The 16801-nt window shown below is 56.1% G+C and overlaps 1 protein-coding gene across 1 annotated transcript in view; it reads right to left on the bottom strand.

Moving 5' to 3' along the window:
- Umodl1 (uromodulin like 1) overlaps positions 1-16801 on the bottom strand; it is a 52779-nt gene that overhangs the window by 30555 nt on the left and 5423 nt on the right. The window contains exons 3-7 of the mRNA XM_048803708.1: positions 12549-12710; positions 11047-11165; positions 9937-10123; positions 8204-8344; positions 1564-1818 (exon numbers count right to left, since the gene is read on the bottom strand). Of these exons, the coding sequence (XP_048659665.1) occupies positions 1564-1818; positions 8204-8344; positions 9937-10123; positions 11047-11165; positions 12549-12710 (864 nt within the window). The remainder of the gene's footprint in view (positions 1-1563; positions 1819-8203; positions 8345-9936; positions 10124-11046; positions 11166-12548; positions 12711-16801) is intronic.

The following is a 16801-nucleotide window of genomic DNA, read 5'->3' as shown; positions in this document are numbered from 1 at the left end:
CGTTCAGCCTCCCCAGGGCCTTGGCAGCCAGATTGCATCCAGAGGCTCTGGGTGACCGCTGCTGCAGTCTCACCCACCCAACGTGCAGATGGCACAGAGGCCACATTGGAAATGCAATGTTAAGCGAAGAGAGCACTCTAGAAGGCCTCTACTGACAAAAGGCATTTTGCGACATAAAGAAAGAAAGAAATCAAGGCCGGAGAGTGGAAGAGGCTGACTCTTCAGAAGTCTTCTAGAACCTTCTGAATCACCCTTCCCTAGCATGGGAACATGGATATTTTTTCATGAGGGCCTGGGGTGGAGGGTGGAGCTGCAAATTCCTACCATCTGCCCCAGTGGAGAGAGCTCTGGCATCACAGAGGGCGGCCATGAGTGGCGCATCCCAGGTGAACTGGAAGGAGTGTGAATAACAGATGGGTATGAGAAGATTCCCTGGTCAGTGACCATCTCTCAGGCCTCGGTTTCCTCCAGGGGAAAAAAGGCCCCTCCCCTTGTCCCTGGAGAGATGGAGGGGGGTCCTGGGAAACTGGAGACCCTGCGCCAAGTCAAGGCTTGGCATGCTGGGGTTTGGGGGCCTCTGGGTGCCCACCCTGTGTGCTGGGATGACTTTGCATGGGGTTGGCCCTGAATCTGTTCATCAGGGGCATAGGCCAAGTCATCAGGGCCGCTCGTTCACCCACAGTCATAGCTATTGTCGCTGCACGGATCTCTGTGCACTGGACAGACCCCAGCAGGCTCTTTATGAAGCCATTTCAGTGCTCACCATGCTCTGAGCCTGACCCCCAGCCTGGGGCCCCCGTTGCTCCAGGTTGAGGGCACACACATGGGACACAGGAGTAGAATGTCTCGGATGCACTCCTCACCTCACAACCCACAGCCACAAAGGCCAGCCTTGGGGAGAGCGCCCACCCTGATACCTAGCCAGACGAAGGTCTGCCTACTACCGTGACCCCCCGGGGTGAGGACGAGCAGGCAGAGCTGGGCAGGCCACCTGGTAGACTGGACAGCCACACCAGCCACCTCCCAACCCTGAGTTCTAGCTGTGAGGGTGTCACCTAGGTATGGGGAAAGTGGCCTCCAGGCACAGGGGTGTGCACTGTGTCAGCACACGTGTGTCACATGGGAAGCGGGGCACGTGTGGTGGTGGAGACTTGAGCGTGCAGCTCGGCTCTGATGGTGGGGAGACAGGTAGACAGCCCTGTGGGAGCGAGTGTGGGGACAGCTGCCTGCTTCCCCACGGCCACCATCCTCGTGTTACTGCATTTGGCCTGTCCACTCAATGACCCTGCATGTGCCACAAAGGTGGCCCCAGAGAGCCCCAGGCCGTCCCCTCAGACATCAGAGTGAGCCCTGGAGGAGACACTCAGGGAGCAGGGGATCCTGTGGAGGGCCCGTGGGGCAGCCTGCCAAGCTCTAGGAAGCTCAGGGGGACAGGGAGGCTGCAGGTAGGCAGTGACCTCTGGTGGCCTGATTACAGGAAGAACCACACCACGTGCGGGGACTGCGGAACTGGGATAGCAAGACAAGTCCGCCAGGTCACCTGGAGTTCTGGCCCGGCCTTACCTGTCTTGACGGTCAGCCAGGCGGAGACGTTGGCCCCGCAGCCCTGGTAGCTGGTCTGCACACCGTACAGCACCCCGGCCTCCAGCCCAGCCACCTCCAGGCCCAGGTCGCTGGTCCAGGCGCGTCTGAGCACCAGCTCACCCCGCTGGAGCTGGACGTGGAAGGTGTGGTTCTGGGTGGAATTCAAACCCCAGGACACCCGGAAACTGCTGCTGGTGACGTTGAGGGCCACGTAGTCACGGATCGGAGGACAATCTAGGGTGGCATGGGTGTGCACAAGCCTCAGGGAGGGTGGTCCACCTTCCGTGCAGGCAAGAAGCCCCACCTCCATTCAGCCCAGGGCCGAGTCCAGTGGGCCAACGCAGGACCACCGTGGCATTTTGCCCAACTTTGAATCAAACCTGTTAGTTCAAAAAAGAGGCAGCAACCCTCTCCCTTGGAAACATCCCACGAAGGGCCCAGGCCCTGCCAGGGATTTTGGAAAGTAGTTCTGGATGGCTTCGTGATGCTAGGTATTGAGATGAAGGAAGGAGAAAGTCAACAGAAGCCTGAGGTTCACGTCGCAGCCCCCATGTCACTGAGCCAAGCTAGAGAGCCCCCGACCCAGTGCTCGCAGTCTACACCACGGCTCTGCGCGTGTGGCTTGAGTGTGATTCAGAATTGGTGGTTACCAGGAGGCAGAGCACCGTGGGGACTGTGGCACAGACAGAAACCATCTTCATTGAGGCCACTGCCAGGCGAGGCTGCAGGGCTGTGGCCGGGACCCTGCCTCCACCCACCCAGGGCTGCGGGCCACACGGACTCCCGCGAGCCTGTTGGCTTGCACAGGACTTCTGCTTCCAGCCAGTCATCCACTGGACCACGGACCCATCAGGACACAGCCCCAGGGGGCCAGCGGAGTCTGCTCCATACCCCTTTGTGCTTTCCTATCGAAATCCAAGCTTCAGGGAGCAAAACGCCAACGTACCGCCCGACATCTATTCTGGTCCTCAGCTAGAATTAAAGCTCTATTTTGGGTGGGAAAAGCCTGGCTCTCTAGCAGCCATCTGGGAGTGGGAACTGCATCTAAAGTAGGTGGCCTAAAGGCAGGCAGCAGCGTCTTCAGGTCAGAATTTTAGTTCTATAAAAAGCATCAATGAGGACACTTGGAAAAAAATTTTTTTGTAAAACCATAGTAAAGAAAATGAATTTTCAGGCTATGCGATGCCTCAAAGCCCTTTGTGTAAGGACTCATAGAATACACACTTTCCAGTATCGTGAAAAAATTCTGTCCTTCCCAACACAGGCATACGCTTCCTCTCAACAAAAACAACAAACCAATACAACCCAGTTCCCCTTTTTGCCTTGGCTGCCAAGAAGCCCAGAACCAAGCTCAGTGCCCCGTCATAGTCCTGTGACATGGCCCTGCTGCCTCCTTCCAGCCAAGCACCAGGCTGCCTTTCATAATCCCGCGTGTGTGTGTCCTTCCCCTCAGCCAGCCTCACAGACCCTCCTCCAAGTGGTGGGCACAGATGGCTGAGAGGCCTCCCTTCCCTGTGCCTGGGGTCAGGATCAGTGAATCCTCCCAGACTCTTACTGCTTCCTCATGACATTCCTAGATTCAGGAAGCATATTTTTTAAAAGATCTGACTCTTCTTTTACTGGACCACCCAGTGGTTTTCTGCGTTTTGGTCACAGAAGTCGACGTAGACACTGAGGTTCACCCTTGACGACGTCTTCCTTTGCAGCAGGAGGCGCGGGGCAGGCTTCCCCCAGGGCAGGGTCCTGACTGCTTCCCTGCAATCTGGGTCCTGACAGTGTAGGCCTCCCCCCAGCTCCATGGTCCCTGGAGCCCCGGCCCAGCCTCCAGCAAGTGCACTGCACATCAGTCTGTGCCCTGGGAGCACTGTCTCACTCAGAGACGGGGAAGGGCCACGACTGCTTTTCTGAAAATCTGTTGCACATTCTGACGGTACAGTCAAGACAGGCGGCACCAAGCACTTGTTCCTCCACGTAGTTGGGGAACCAGGTGCGGCATGAGACCTGATAAAAAGGAAAGTGGGGGCCCAGGGCCAGTCTGGAAGCTTGAGCAGCAGCACACAGTCCCTGTCTCCTTGTTGCTGCTTGGAAATCACAACTGACGTGCAACAGAAGATGACCTATCTGTACTGAGGGCCACCCTAGAGTGTCTTCTGAGAGTGTCTCCGTGCAGGGTGCAATGAAGATGACGTGAACATTTGCAAAGGACTCAGAGGGTGGTGTTGGGAAGAGGCCTGGGAAGACCATGCACATGGCGCCTCTTCTAATAACATACGCTCAGTCTTTCAATGAAAAGCCAATGGGTTCTTGGACTGTTGGTTTGAGGCTGCAAACCCAGAACCTTGAAGGCTGTGAGACCTCAAGGCGTCCACAGATGGCAGCTTCTGTGTTCCTGTGTGCAAATGAGCATTAGGAGAAAAAGAATCCCTTCCCACCCAAAGAAATGCAGCCCCTAAGGCTAATGCTACCTCTGAATATTTGTGCAGCTCCTTCTCCAATTTATTGCCTTGGGAAACTTGCAATTCCCCCCGTTCAAATGCTTTCCACCAGCAACAGAGGCAGTTTCAGAGGCTCGAGGTTTGTTGAGCATCTACTATGCACCCACACTGACACAGACACGGGGAGAGCTACGTGATGCCACAGCAATGCCTGACAGGCACAAGGAAGGGTCCTCCCCAGGCAGCCTCCAGGGGTGCAGGGACACTGCCATGGAGCTGGGAGTTCACTCCAGTTGCAAGCCTGTGAGGTAGAACAACACAGGCATGGCACACTCGGTCTAAGCTGTCACTGGGCCAGACATGGTGCCCCATGTACCTCTTGCCACCATCCCAGCTAAGAAGCTCTTCTGTGACACCATCTCACAGAGGTGACCAAAAAGGTCAAGCCCTAAGTGGCAGAGCTGTTGACTTGACAGCTCCCTGCTGACTCCTAAGCCATTGGCCACGGTTGCCAGATAATGACTGAGGAACTGCCGGCTCTCTGGAAAAAGGGTCTTTGCAGGTGGATGTAAGCTGAGGGTCTTGAGATGGGGAGAGTGTCCTGGATGGCCCAGGGTGGTGCTAAATGTAACCACAAGTGTCCTTACGAGAGGTAGAGGGAGATTTGACGGTCAGAAGAGCAGAGAAAGACCTGAAGACAGTGGCCCTGAAGGCTGGTGACGTGGCCACAGGCCAGGAATGCTGGCCGCAGCAGGAGAAGGTGGGAGGGCAGGCAGAGATACTCCCCAGGAGCACAGTCGCCCAGGCCTGCTTGGGCTCCATGGTACCTGTTCGGGACCTCAGGCCTCCGGAAGTGTAGGAGACCTCGTTCCTGCTGTGTAAGCCACCCAGCTTGTGGTACTTTGTCACAGCAGCCACAGGACACTCAGGAACCTGCTGACTCTGCTTCCAGTAGTGTTTGAGGCAGCTGTCCCGTGACTGGCACAGCACACAGGAGAAAGTTCCTCATTTTGCTATAAAATGACCAACTCCTGACTCCCTGAGCCAACGCGCTTCTGCGCTCTCCCCTAAGGCTACTCCTTCTGCACCTGGCCTTCTGTCTTCTGGGATAAGCCCCTGAAACTGGGTTTGAGGTCCCTCATTAGCCAGAACACCCTCCTCTGCTTATCCCAGTTTTTCCTTCTTAAAATGTGACCCCAAATGTCACCACTCAGTCCTTGACTCCGGGCATGGTCTGTGGGCAGGGGCAACCTGGATCCTGCGACTGCAGGCCGTGAGGTCCCTGCTGCAGGGCTCTCCCACCCCACAGCTGGGGGCATATCCTGGCCCTGACCCTCCTCTCAGTGGGGCACCTCAGACTCCTGTCTGTGGGCCTGGGCTCTCGTTGCTCCCAGCAGCCCTACCCTCCAGCTGTTCAGGAAATCGTGCTGGGACACAGCTGTCATGGTGTGTGTCAGACTCAGTTCCCTTCCCCCTGGGCCGCCCGCCTGGCACCCGACCCTCATGAATACAGAACCAGGAGGGATGGATCAGGGCTGAAATCCTGAGCACACCACGGAAAGCTGACTGGAGCCAAGAGCCTGGCTGGGGCAAGCCTGGGCGGCCGCTCCTCACCACCTCTGCTGCTGCTGCCACTGACACCCCTGCCCGCCAAGCCCAGGTTCAGGAGAGCCCCTCCTCAGGGAGCTGGACAGCTGGGGGCCTCCAGTTGAGGATGGAGGCCAATGGGAGAGGGACCGGTGCCTTCCCCAAGGTGGACCACGCTCCTGGAACATTAAGTGTGGACTGTGGCCATTCCTCACGGGTTTTGGTAAGTTCAAGAATACAGCTGCCCTGTGTCATTAATTGAGTGACGAATTTCACAAGAAAAATATCTGAGATTTGTGCTGTATTTTCCAGGGACTGTACCTCTTAGCCATTCCAGGGGATTGCTCATTCAGATTAGCATCTAAATTTAAAACACATGCTGTTTCCTTAGCAGTGTGCGAGTGGAACTCCCCCGACTCTGGTCTGGACGTGCTGGAGCTGTCTGTCCTGCCCTGTTGGAAGGGAAGCGGGGCTGGCGGCCTTCTGGCAACGCTCTACGCTGGCGGGCTCGGCGGAGCTGGGCTGGCGGCATTGCTAACTGTAAATAGAGCCTAATATTTTTCCAGATTACTGTCCAGAGTAAAAATAACAGTATCCCAACTCGCGTTCTCACTAAAGGGGGGATTCTTGACCTGGGGTCCACAACCGGGAAGTCTGAGGAGTCTGTGGTTCCACATAAGGCATGGGGTGCATCTGTGTGGGGTGCAGCTCTAATGGGACCCCCAAAGTCATGAGCTGCGGTGGCGGAGGAGTGATTGATTGCCATATTGGGCTGGTCGGCTCTCTTCCTTCCTTCCTTCCTTCCTTCCTTCCTTCCTTCCTTCCTTCCTTCCTTCCTTCCTTCCTTCCTTTCTTTCTTTCTTATACCTGGAGAGCCAGGATTGGCTACCACTCCAAATTTCCTTTAATTGAAACAGCCAATGCAGCTGTGCCCTCATATCACCATTTGGGTCAACACCGTCCACACCTACTTCAGGGGACGTACCACAGGGTATGTAGCTGCCCAGCTGAGGGCTGTGTGAGGGCCTCACCCTGAAGCCATCGCCTGACGATGCTACTAGAATGCAGTGGCACAGAACTACTGCAGTGCCCACCCCTGCACCAGGACACTTCCAGCAATGAAGAGGGCACAGGTCTGTTCCCCTGCGCTCCCTCCTGTCAGTGGGTAGAACATTCCAGCTCAAGAGGACTGACCCTGGACCCCTCCATGATAAGCATCAGCCCCTACAGGACTGCAGAGTGGTGGCTAAAGACAGAAATAGACAGGCCACAGTCTCAGGGACACCCTCCAGCCATGCAGCCCGGGGAAGGTCAGGCCAGAGGCACTTAGCCCCTCGGGTCATTCTTCACAGGGAGGCAGCCCTGGGGCCCATCTCAGAGCCAGGCTCATCTCTGCTCCTCCTTCCCTAGCCAGCAGGAGGTCAGCCAGGCCTCAGGGCCTTGGCCATGTGTGGCATGTTCTTACAGGGGACACTCTCTAAGCAGCCCTCCTGAACCCCAAGGGACACTTGGTGTCCCTCCGTGACTGGTATGGAGTGATATGACCACCCAGCCCGCAGGGAGAGGGAAATGACAGGGACAAAGGAGTCCAGGCACAGTAGAAAGGGGTTCCTGCTCCAGAGCCAACATAGTAAGATCAACTAATAAAATGGAACAACCCTAACAACACACTATAATAAAATCCTGGGATGTTTTCTCTGTCTCATCAAAATATCTGACTTATCATATTTGCCCTTCTTGAAATGATGTGAGATGGCACAGAGCCACATGGGATGAACGGGGGAGAGTGACATTGGCGTTGTGATGTCACTCGACTGTTACATGAGGATCCCTTGAGCACAAACACTGCAGTACTGTGACAGGCGGTCTGAGAACTGAGAGGACCACCAAGTGACTCATGGGTGGGTAGCGCATACAGTGTGGCTACACAGGACAGAGGCACTCTGCGTCCTGGGTGGGATGGAGTGGGACGGATGGCTCATCGTGCTACTCAGAAAGGCTCATAATTTAAAATTTATGAATTGCTTAATATTTTCAGAATGTGGCTGATCACAGGTGAATGCAAACCCTTGAAAGTGAAACCAAGGATAAGGGGAAACCACTGTGTACAGTTATTTCTTACTATAAGCCCTGGGTTGGCAGAAGCCAGTCACATACACAGCACCTGGGACACCCCAGCCTCCGATGTCCCCAACAGGACACAGCCAGGCTGTCCCTTCTCAGTGTCTCTGCCAGCACCCAACACACTTTCTGCCCCAAGATTGCCCATGCAAAGCCAGGGTCAGTGCCAGATCTTGCCTGTGGTCCAGCCTAAGCCTCATCATGCCCTCCCTCTCCAGGGACTCAAGACCATCCTACTTACACCAGCCCACGCCTGCCAACCTCGGGAGGTTCCCCAGGGCAACCACTGCCTGCTGGTGCCTGCTCCTTTCACCAGCAACGGGGCAGTGGATGGCACTGGACAGTTATCTGCTAGATCAAGGAATGATTGTGAGAGTGACCGCCAGGAGACCTGGGCAGGTGAGACAGCACAGGGAGGGTTCAGCCCTCCCCTAGACCCCAGCCTTGCGCACGCCATCTGGGGAGCCCGGTCTTACCTTTGCCCGTGCCGTTCAGCTTCTGCGGAGCCGGGGCCGAGGAGTCCTGTGGGCAGACGCACTGGTAGGAGCCCTCCCCATTCACACACAGCTCCTCTCCAGAGCAGGCATGGAGCCCATCGTGGGAGCACTCGTCCACGTCTGAGAAAGAGGGGTCAGGACAGCCCGTCACATACCTCCACCCTCCCGCGGGGCTCCACACGTGTCCTCCCAGCTGCCCACTGCAGGCAGGGCTTGCACACCCTCACCAGGCACCTCACGCCCTGGGCAGCCTCTGTGGCCTGAGCACAAGGCTTCAGGGTTGGGCTGAGTCTGAGTGAGTGGTCATGAAATGATGGGCCCCAGAATAAACCACGTGCCTAGGCAGTTTTCTGAAAGAGAAAGAAAATTGGAGCCACCCTGGATGTTCTGAGTGGGCCTGGCACTCACGGTGGCCCTGTCATCCTCCCATCAGGCAGACACCATCCCCCGGAACACTGACCTCAGGGCAAGGCCGCTCTGTGCCCAGGACAAAGCCAGGCAGAGCTGGGCCCCTTCACTGGAGTCTCTAAGCACCAACAGGAATTAGCTCACGCATCACCCAGAAAGCTCAGACCCCCCCTCTCTCGGCCACATTGTGGGATCATTAGTTCTTTCCCTATAAGGCTCATCTTTGTGCAGTTTCTTCACACCCCATAGATGAGATTTACTGAGCGACCCAGTCGTACAACTGTTCCACTTCAGTCTAGAACAAACCTTGCTTCCTTACACCCTCCCCAAACCACCCAGTCAAATCCACATCCTGCAGTAGGTTTGCAGCCTCGCGGGGTAAACCACTTGCTCGCCAGGTGTGCTCCCGTGACCACTAGCTGAGGGTGTGGGCACGACACCCCAGCACTCGGATCGTTGGCCCTGCGCCAGCCTGGCTTGGTTTCCAAGAACATCCGTGCCTTTTGCCATTACCGCAAAGAAAGGTAATGCAATCCCCGGAGTGTTCATGGCTCCTTCAGGCTGACCTTCGGCGTCCCAGACCAAGCTTCGTCGACGGGAGCAGCCCCGCCCAGGGCCTGTGAGCTGGGCCCTGCCACCTGCTCCCGCCTCAGAAAGGGTTGGGCTGGCCCTGCCTTTTGCTTCTGTGCCATGGCGGCTGCTCATGCTGTAGGGCCAGAGCTGGGCAGCTGAGACAGAGACCATGTGGCCCACGAGGCCAAAAATATTGACTCTGTGTCCCTTTTCAGGAAAACACTTTGCCAACCTCTGACATCAACTAAAAAGCACCCTGTCGTTGCTCCTGGAATCGAGGCCACAGCTGAGGGCCTCAGCAAGTGAAAATTCAACTGTGCACAAATTCTGCTGATAGAGCCTCCTGGGGGAAAGATGTCCTTGTCAAAGGTGGGAAGGAGGCCAGAGGGAGACTTAGGAGCCCAAGAACTGGAGGAGCACACTCCTGGAGTGTGCTCTAGGCTTTGCACTCAGGGGCCCCTGGACGGAAGGAGAAGCCTCCCAGGGAGGAGGAAGGCTTAGAGGAGAGAGGGGAGGGAAGGTCTCAGAACCTGTGCTTGGGACCTGAGTTTAAGCTTGGCTTAGGCAGAAGGAGTTCAGATGGGCCCCACCGCCCACCACAGCCCACCTCCACCCACCACCGCCCCTGCAGGAGGAACACACTGGGCATGGGGATCCCTGCCTGCCAGTGCGCAGGACTGGTTCTGACCTTAGCTAGCCTGTATTTGGGCCACTAGGGCAAGAAGACCAACCTTGCACCTGGATGCTGACCACTTCATAGACACGCTTCACAATGTCATTCAGCATAGAGGAGACCTTGGCCACCGGCAGCAGCCGAGGCAGACCCAGCAGCAGCCATGACAGTGTGGTGGAGGGGTCCTGCCTGGCTGAGCTCAGGTAGTGCACAGCGGGGTCCAGTGGCTGCAAGGCACTGGTGACCTGGAATCAGAGCATCAGAGAGACATCCTCTTCAGCCCGACAGGGAGCCCGAGGTGGGAGGAGCTGGAACCACGTGTGCACACACACACACACACCCCATTCTGCTCCACAGAGAGCGCTGCGGCAGGACTTCTGTACCTGTGCCCCTCCCAGTGAAAGCCCTGCAGACCAGACTCACACGGCCTTTGCAACAGCAGGGGTGGTGAGCTGAATGGTGCCCTCCAACTTGCACCCCTGGCCCCTGACTGTGCCCTTATTTGGAGATGGTTTTGCTGCAGATGTCACTTGTGAAGGTGAGCTCATCAGGGCAGGCCCCATCCCGTAAGTCTGATGTCCTCATCAACAGTGGAAACTTGAGCCCAGAGCCAGACACAGAGGGAAGGCGGTGCCGAGGAACACTGGAGAGGACGCCAAAGAGCCCAGGAGGGGCCTGGAGCCCTTGCAGTGCCCAGAGGGAACCGGGTCCCCAACACTCTGATTTTGGACTTCCAGCCCCTAGAATGGTGGGACCCCTTTTGCTTCTCGATAGACCTTTGATGGCAGGTGGGTTGTATCTCTCTGAAGCTGGTATTTTGTTGTTGTTGTTGTTGTTGTTGTTGTTGTTGTTGTTTTTGGTACCAGGAATTGAACTCAGGAGTACTTAACCACTGAGCCACATCCCCAGCCCTTTATTTTATTTTTATTTAGGTCTCACTTAGTTACTTAGGGCCTCACTAAGTTGCTGAAGCTGCCTTTCATCTTGTGATCCTCCTGCCTCAGCCTCCCAAGCCATTGGGGTTACAGGCGTGCACCACGAAGCCCAGCTGGAAGCTGGTATCTTTAAACTGAGAATTCCAGTCTGGTTCAAACCAGTCATTTGGGAACCACTCATGAGACATCCCCCTCCCTGTCCCACCCTCAGCTCCTCTCTGCCTACCACCCACCAAGGAGCACAGAAGGCGCGTGTGGTTCTGCAGCCCAGGGTCCACATGCTGCAGATCCTCAAAGTCCACCTTCACCAGCATGGTCACGTTGTACCAGCTCACACTGCTCCTCTCTGGAGCTGCACCTGCATCTGGAGGGTGAATGCCTGTGAGTTAGGACCAGGGCAGGGCTGGCCACCAGAGGCCACTGTGGGGTGGTGTTGGGGTTTGTATGTGAGGTGTCTCCCAAAAGCTCACACATAAGACAATACAAGAGGGTTCAGAGGGGAAATGATCAGGTTGCAAGAGCCTTAAACTCATCAGTGAATCGATTCCTGATGGGATTAAGTGAGTGGTGGCTGGAGGCAGGTGGGTGTGGCTGGAGGAGGTGGGCATTGGGGGCGTGTCTTTGGGGTACATAGTCTGTATCTGACCAGTGGAGACTTTCTCTCTGTTTCTGATCATCATGTGAGCTGCTTCCCTCTGCCCCACTCTTCCCCCACGATGTCCTGCCTCGCCTCAAGCACGAGGAATGGAGCTGGCCTTCTATAGACTGAGACCTCTGAAACCGTGAGCCCCTAAATAAACTTTTCCTTCTCTGAAGCTATTCTGGTCAAGTCTTTAACTCGTAGCATCACAATAGCTGACTAAACAGGTAGGGTGAGGACGGAAGGCCAGAAGGCAGGAGGCCAACCTTTGCACCCCCTCCCTCCCTAAATCACCTGCCCACAGCTTCTCTCCCTCCCGTTGGCCATGAAGACCACTGGCCCCAACCTGTGAGGGGCTGACAGGTCAGAAGGCCTGGGAGCCAAAGCAGTGGAATTTGAAAAGACGCAAGATGCAAGTGTATGCTGCGATCCTCACTAGTATAATGTTGCACTGATGTATCGGGTTATTATACACTGGGCCATGATTTTATGGATTCTATTTATACTATTAATATCAACCAGCATAATACATAATTATATATTACATAATATACTATATAATACTGTATGTAAACCATATTATAAATACCACAATAGATAGTTGAATCGTATAGTGAACACAAAGTATTCAATAATACTTGATACTGTTTATACTATTCCTTTATGGCTATATACTTACTAATATGACTATATATTGTATGTGATTCTTGTATACATTGATTTCACATGTTTCCCTAGCTCTGAACACTGTCCCACCCATGCCTTCTAGGTATAACCTGTAGTTAGGACAGAACTTTCCAGACCAGCAGACATGGCCAGTCAGCACCTGCTCTTGGTGTTGGGTTGCTGAAACATCTGCTGAGCATGCAGCCCTAGCTTCCCATGCAGGAGCCCACCTGCAGCTGCCAGGAGACCTGGGTCTCTTCCTGACAGGAGTGCCTCGCCACTCCAGGGCGCTGAGAGCCCAGCTCTGCCCAGTGCTGCAGCAAGCAGATCAGGGGAGGAGCCCACCCTGCCTGCACTGAGGCTGCTGCTGCTAGGTGCCTACCCACCCGCCCACCCCTCCTCGTGAGACCCTCCTCCTAGCAGCCCTACCGTGAGGTGTGGGAGCCACACAGTGGTGGCCCCCTGACCAGGGACAGCACTTCTGAAGCCCAGGGCACTCAGTGTCCGAGCTGCACTGTGAGGTGGGTAGCTGTGGCCCTGCTGTTGGGCAGACACCAGGTCTTGATGCAAACTCCCCAGACCGATTCAGGGCTAAGGGGAAAGGAGAACGAAGACAATTAATGATCTGGAATCTCAAAAAAAAAGAAAGTCCTTGGTGAGCTGTGGGCACTGCATGCAGAGGTGAGCCCCTCCTGCGGTTCCCAGAGGTCCCAGGCTCACAGAGGTCCCTCACCTCCAGCCCTGTTGGTTCTACCATTGCCTGGCCATAGGGCTGCCAGGGCAGATTTGGTGGAGGTCCTGGGGCCTCCTTTTCCTCTGACCTGCAGAGTCCAGGGATGGTGGCTCTACACCCTCTTCCAGGACCCCATATGGCTTCCTGTCCCGATAGCTCCACTCGCTCGCTCATTCAGCCACTGAACATCTACTGGCCCAGCTGTGGCCCCAGACACTGTGTTCCAGGGGGACGGAATCTGCAGGTGAACCTACAGAAGGTCACATAGGAGCAGAGCCTGGGATAAGGTAGACTGGGGGTGTCAGGGAAGGCTCTGGGGGGAGATGCAGTGCCTCCGTCTGGCAAGCCAAAGGAGCCCGGTAGAGTGACTCCAGCCCTGTCGCCAGGAGGCGAGGGAGTGTTGGACCCTCAGAGGGTCTGTCTGTGGCCTGGCAGGAGGCGCAGCAGGGGCAGAGACCCTATGCATGAGTGGGGGCCCTGGAGATTTGAGCCATCTAGTGATGATGGGGACACTATTGATACTCCCAGTCCCTCTAATTGCTCTGGCCTGATCTGTACCCCATCTCCTGTGACCCTCAGTTTGCCCTGGAGGCTGGAGCTGCCTGGCTTCAGTGAAAACCTGAGGTGCCTGGAGATCCAACAGCCAACTTCTCCGCCTATGGCCAATGCCGTGAAGGTGTGCTGCACCTTCTCTTTGTCCTCCTGCTTCCTGGGGGCACAGGGCACGTGCTGGTCTGGTCCACATTGTGGTGGCCCTTCTGCCTGCTGGGGAGCAGCCTCAGTAGGGAGGAAGGCTGTCACGATGATTCAGGAGGGATGTGGAGGCCAGGTGGCAGAGAAGGTGAGGAGTCAGACCAGAGTTATCAGCTACAAGCATCTCCAGGATGCGCCAACCGACAGGGCGGAAGGTGGGGTGCAAGAGAAAGAGGAGCCTCAGGGAGCCTCCGAGGCTGCGGCCCTGGGCACCCACCTGTCTCTGGTCCTTAGCTGGGGATGCTGCAGGAAGAGTGGCCAGGACCTCAGAGTCCAGCCTTGTCCATGTGAAGTCTGACAAGTTACTGGACACCTGTGTGGAGATGTACCTAGCAGTGCACACCCCACCCCATCAACGCGAGGGTCAGCTGAGGCTGGTGGCTGCAGAGCCCAGGGCCTGTTAGCACAGCGTGTGCTGTGAACATGGCCTGGGAGTCACTCCTGGCAGACGTGGGATCGCCAGGATGGAGGGAGCTGCTGTGGGGACACAGGTGATGTGAGGCCAGGGACAGAGGGAGCCACCTGCAAGGATGGTGATCCTAGTGACCAGGAGCTCAGTAATGGGGTGGGGTGGCCATGGTGGGCTTCTCGGGGTCCTAGCAAGGGCCAGGAGTCCAGGGAGATGGCGTTCCAGCCACAGGAAAGCAGGAGAGGGAGGAGAGGAGAATCTGGAGCCCAGGGGCTGAGCTCCAGGAGACGCTGCAGGGAGACAGTGGAGCATGCACTGATGTCCAGGAGAGCTGGACATGCAGCAGGACAGATCTCCCCAGCCAGCCCAAAAGGTGGGCCAGACTGGGGGGGCAGCCGTCTCATTCCCAGGAGGAGTAAAACTGAGATGGGAGCCCGAGGAGGAAAAGGGCAGCGGGAGGGCAGCAGAAGGCAGGAGAGAGGCAGTGTCAGTGCCAGGAGGGCTGGGAGCTCAGCCTCCCACCCAGCAGCCGAGGGCAGGGGCCATGGCCTCTGCAGGTGCGGCCCCAACCCACACGGCTCAAGCCTGGAGGCACTAGAAGGTGTGTGTCTTCGCCAGTGGCCCACAGGACTGTCATGAGCCCCACAAGGGCCACGAAGCTCCGCGAGTCGCACTGGTAACCAGGCTCTGCAGCTGTCCCCATGAAGGTGGGAGGCAGGCGATGGGCCAAGCCTAAGGGAGGCCTCGAGGGGCTGTGGCCCAGGCCCATTCTCCTGGGGCTCCAAAGATGTCTTGCAGAACAGAAGACCCTGTTCCTCTCTTCTGTTGGGAACACCTCTCCGAGGGTGGCTGTGTCTGCCAAGGCAGAGCAGGGGCAGCTGAAGCTCTTAACGTATGAGGGTCCCCTGGCTCTCTGTACCCAGGAAGCTGCTGTAGCCGCTTCTTGCTGTGGGATTCACATGGCTAAGTAACTCCCTGCTTTCTGAGTCGTCCTTGGCTGTACCTTGGTGTCCTTGGCATCCAGGTGAGTGCACTAATGTCTCCAGGTCCCAGAGAGAGGGCCAGGCCAGCAATGGCTCTGGGGTATAAGAAATGGATGTCTGGGGCCTGGGGTTGTGGCTCAAGTGGTAGCGCGCTCGCCTGGCATGCGCGAGGCACTGGATTCGATCCTCAGCACCACATAAAAAAAAAATCAAGATGTTGTGTCCACCGAAAACTGAAAAATAAATATTAAAAAAAAAAAAGAAGAAAAAAGAAATGACTGTCTGCACAGGCCAAGGAGGGAGAGCGGGCTCCCTGCTTCATCCCTGCGGTGAGTGGCAAGGGCCTGAAGGCCCACAGACGCCAGGTCTGAGTGTGAGGTGGGCTCCTGGGACAGAAGAGGGGTGACGCAAGGTGGGCAACCAATCCAGGCAAACATGGAGTCCCATGCCCACACCCTTGACTGGGACAAACCACCCCAGTGACATGAGGAAGCTCAGAGGCGTGGCAGGGAGCCATGTGCCTTCTTTGCCCCTCTTCCATCAACCTAAAACTGTCCTCAGCTAACATGTTTATTTAAATTTAAAGAAAATACAGCCCACCCCCCAAAACTGGCTTCCAGCCACGGCCGCCTGATCACGACAGCGGCATTTAGGTCCAGGCTCTGCGCCTCCGTTTGACTACTGGGAATCCCCTCCCTGCCTCCATTGGTGGCTCACCCAGTGCCATCAGAGAAACACCAATGACTCCAACTTGGTCAGAAGTCAAGAATCTCCTTCTCCTTCCCTAACTCAAGGCGAACCATGAAACGGGGCACCTGGCAGCCCAGACAGTCCTGACTCAGCGAGATGACGCTGCGATTTCCATCCAGGCAGCCACATCCCAGGGGCTGCGGAGCCGTTGCCCTGTGTTGCATCCTTTCCTGCCTTGTTCCTCCAGGGCCCTGGCCATCATCAGGGAGGGATGGGAGTTACGGGGTCTCCTCGTCCAGTGGGGCCCTGGCTTGCCCAAGGAGGGGAGCTTGCCAAGGCCTTGAACCCATAGAGTGAGCCGTGCGGAAGCCAGGAGCCCCTGGACATGGTGAGCTTTGGCCAGATGCTTGGTCCCACTTCTCAGGAGGTACCCTGATACGTGATCCTACTGTGGGGGCCGTGTGTGTCCCTTATGATTTTCAGCATTACTTATGATGATGAAAACATTGGGAACAACTGAATGTGAAGCAACAAGAGATGCATAAGAAGCACTGCTACGTCCATGGAGGTGGTGTGCGTGAGCCATTGAGTCAGACAGCAGGTGGTACTTATTGACATGAGGACGCCTGGGCGGCCTAGCCAGGGGTGAGGGTGTTCTTCAGAAATCCCCGTCTGGGGCCACCATCCTCCATAAGATGCCCTCCCTGGATATAGACCAGAAGAAATCTAACTGGGGTTATTCTCAGGTGGCGGGCTTTGGGGTAATTTCCGTCTGTTCTCTGTGCTTCCAAATTATTTGTGCGTTCATTTTTGATGAATGGCCAATGGCCGTGCACTCATTTTTGTTATTTCATCTTTTAAAATTTAAATAAAAAATGTGACTCCTCATTTCCTAGCAGTGCTGGGCCCACAGGTGGAAGAGGCATTCAGGTGGAGGTCGCATCCCATGTGCTGATGACTTTTCGGATGCCGGCTTCCAGGGCAGAGAAGAGAAGGGAAAGTGGCATCTTGCTGCCGCCTGGGGACAAGGTACTGATGCAAAGGCACCAGGGCAAGAGGCTTTGCCAGAGAAAAAATGTCTTTGGGCTTCTTTGTCCCTCCCACCATCCACCTG

The sequence above is a fragment of the Marmota marmota genome, unplaced genomic scaffold (genome assembly GCF_001458135.2).
Source record: "Marmota marmota marmota unplaced genomic scaffold, marMar, whole genome shotgun sequence".
NCBI lineage: Eukaryota > Metazoa > Chordata > Mammalia > Rodentia > Sciuridae > Marmota > Marmota marmota.
The sequence above is the reverse complement of the archived record's forward strand: the minus strand, read 5'-3'. Positions and strand labels throughout refer to the sequence as shown.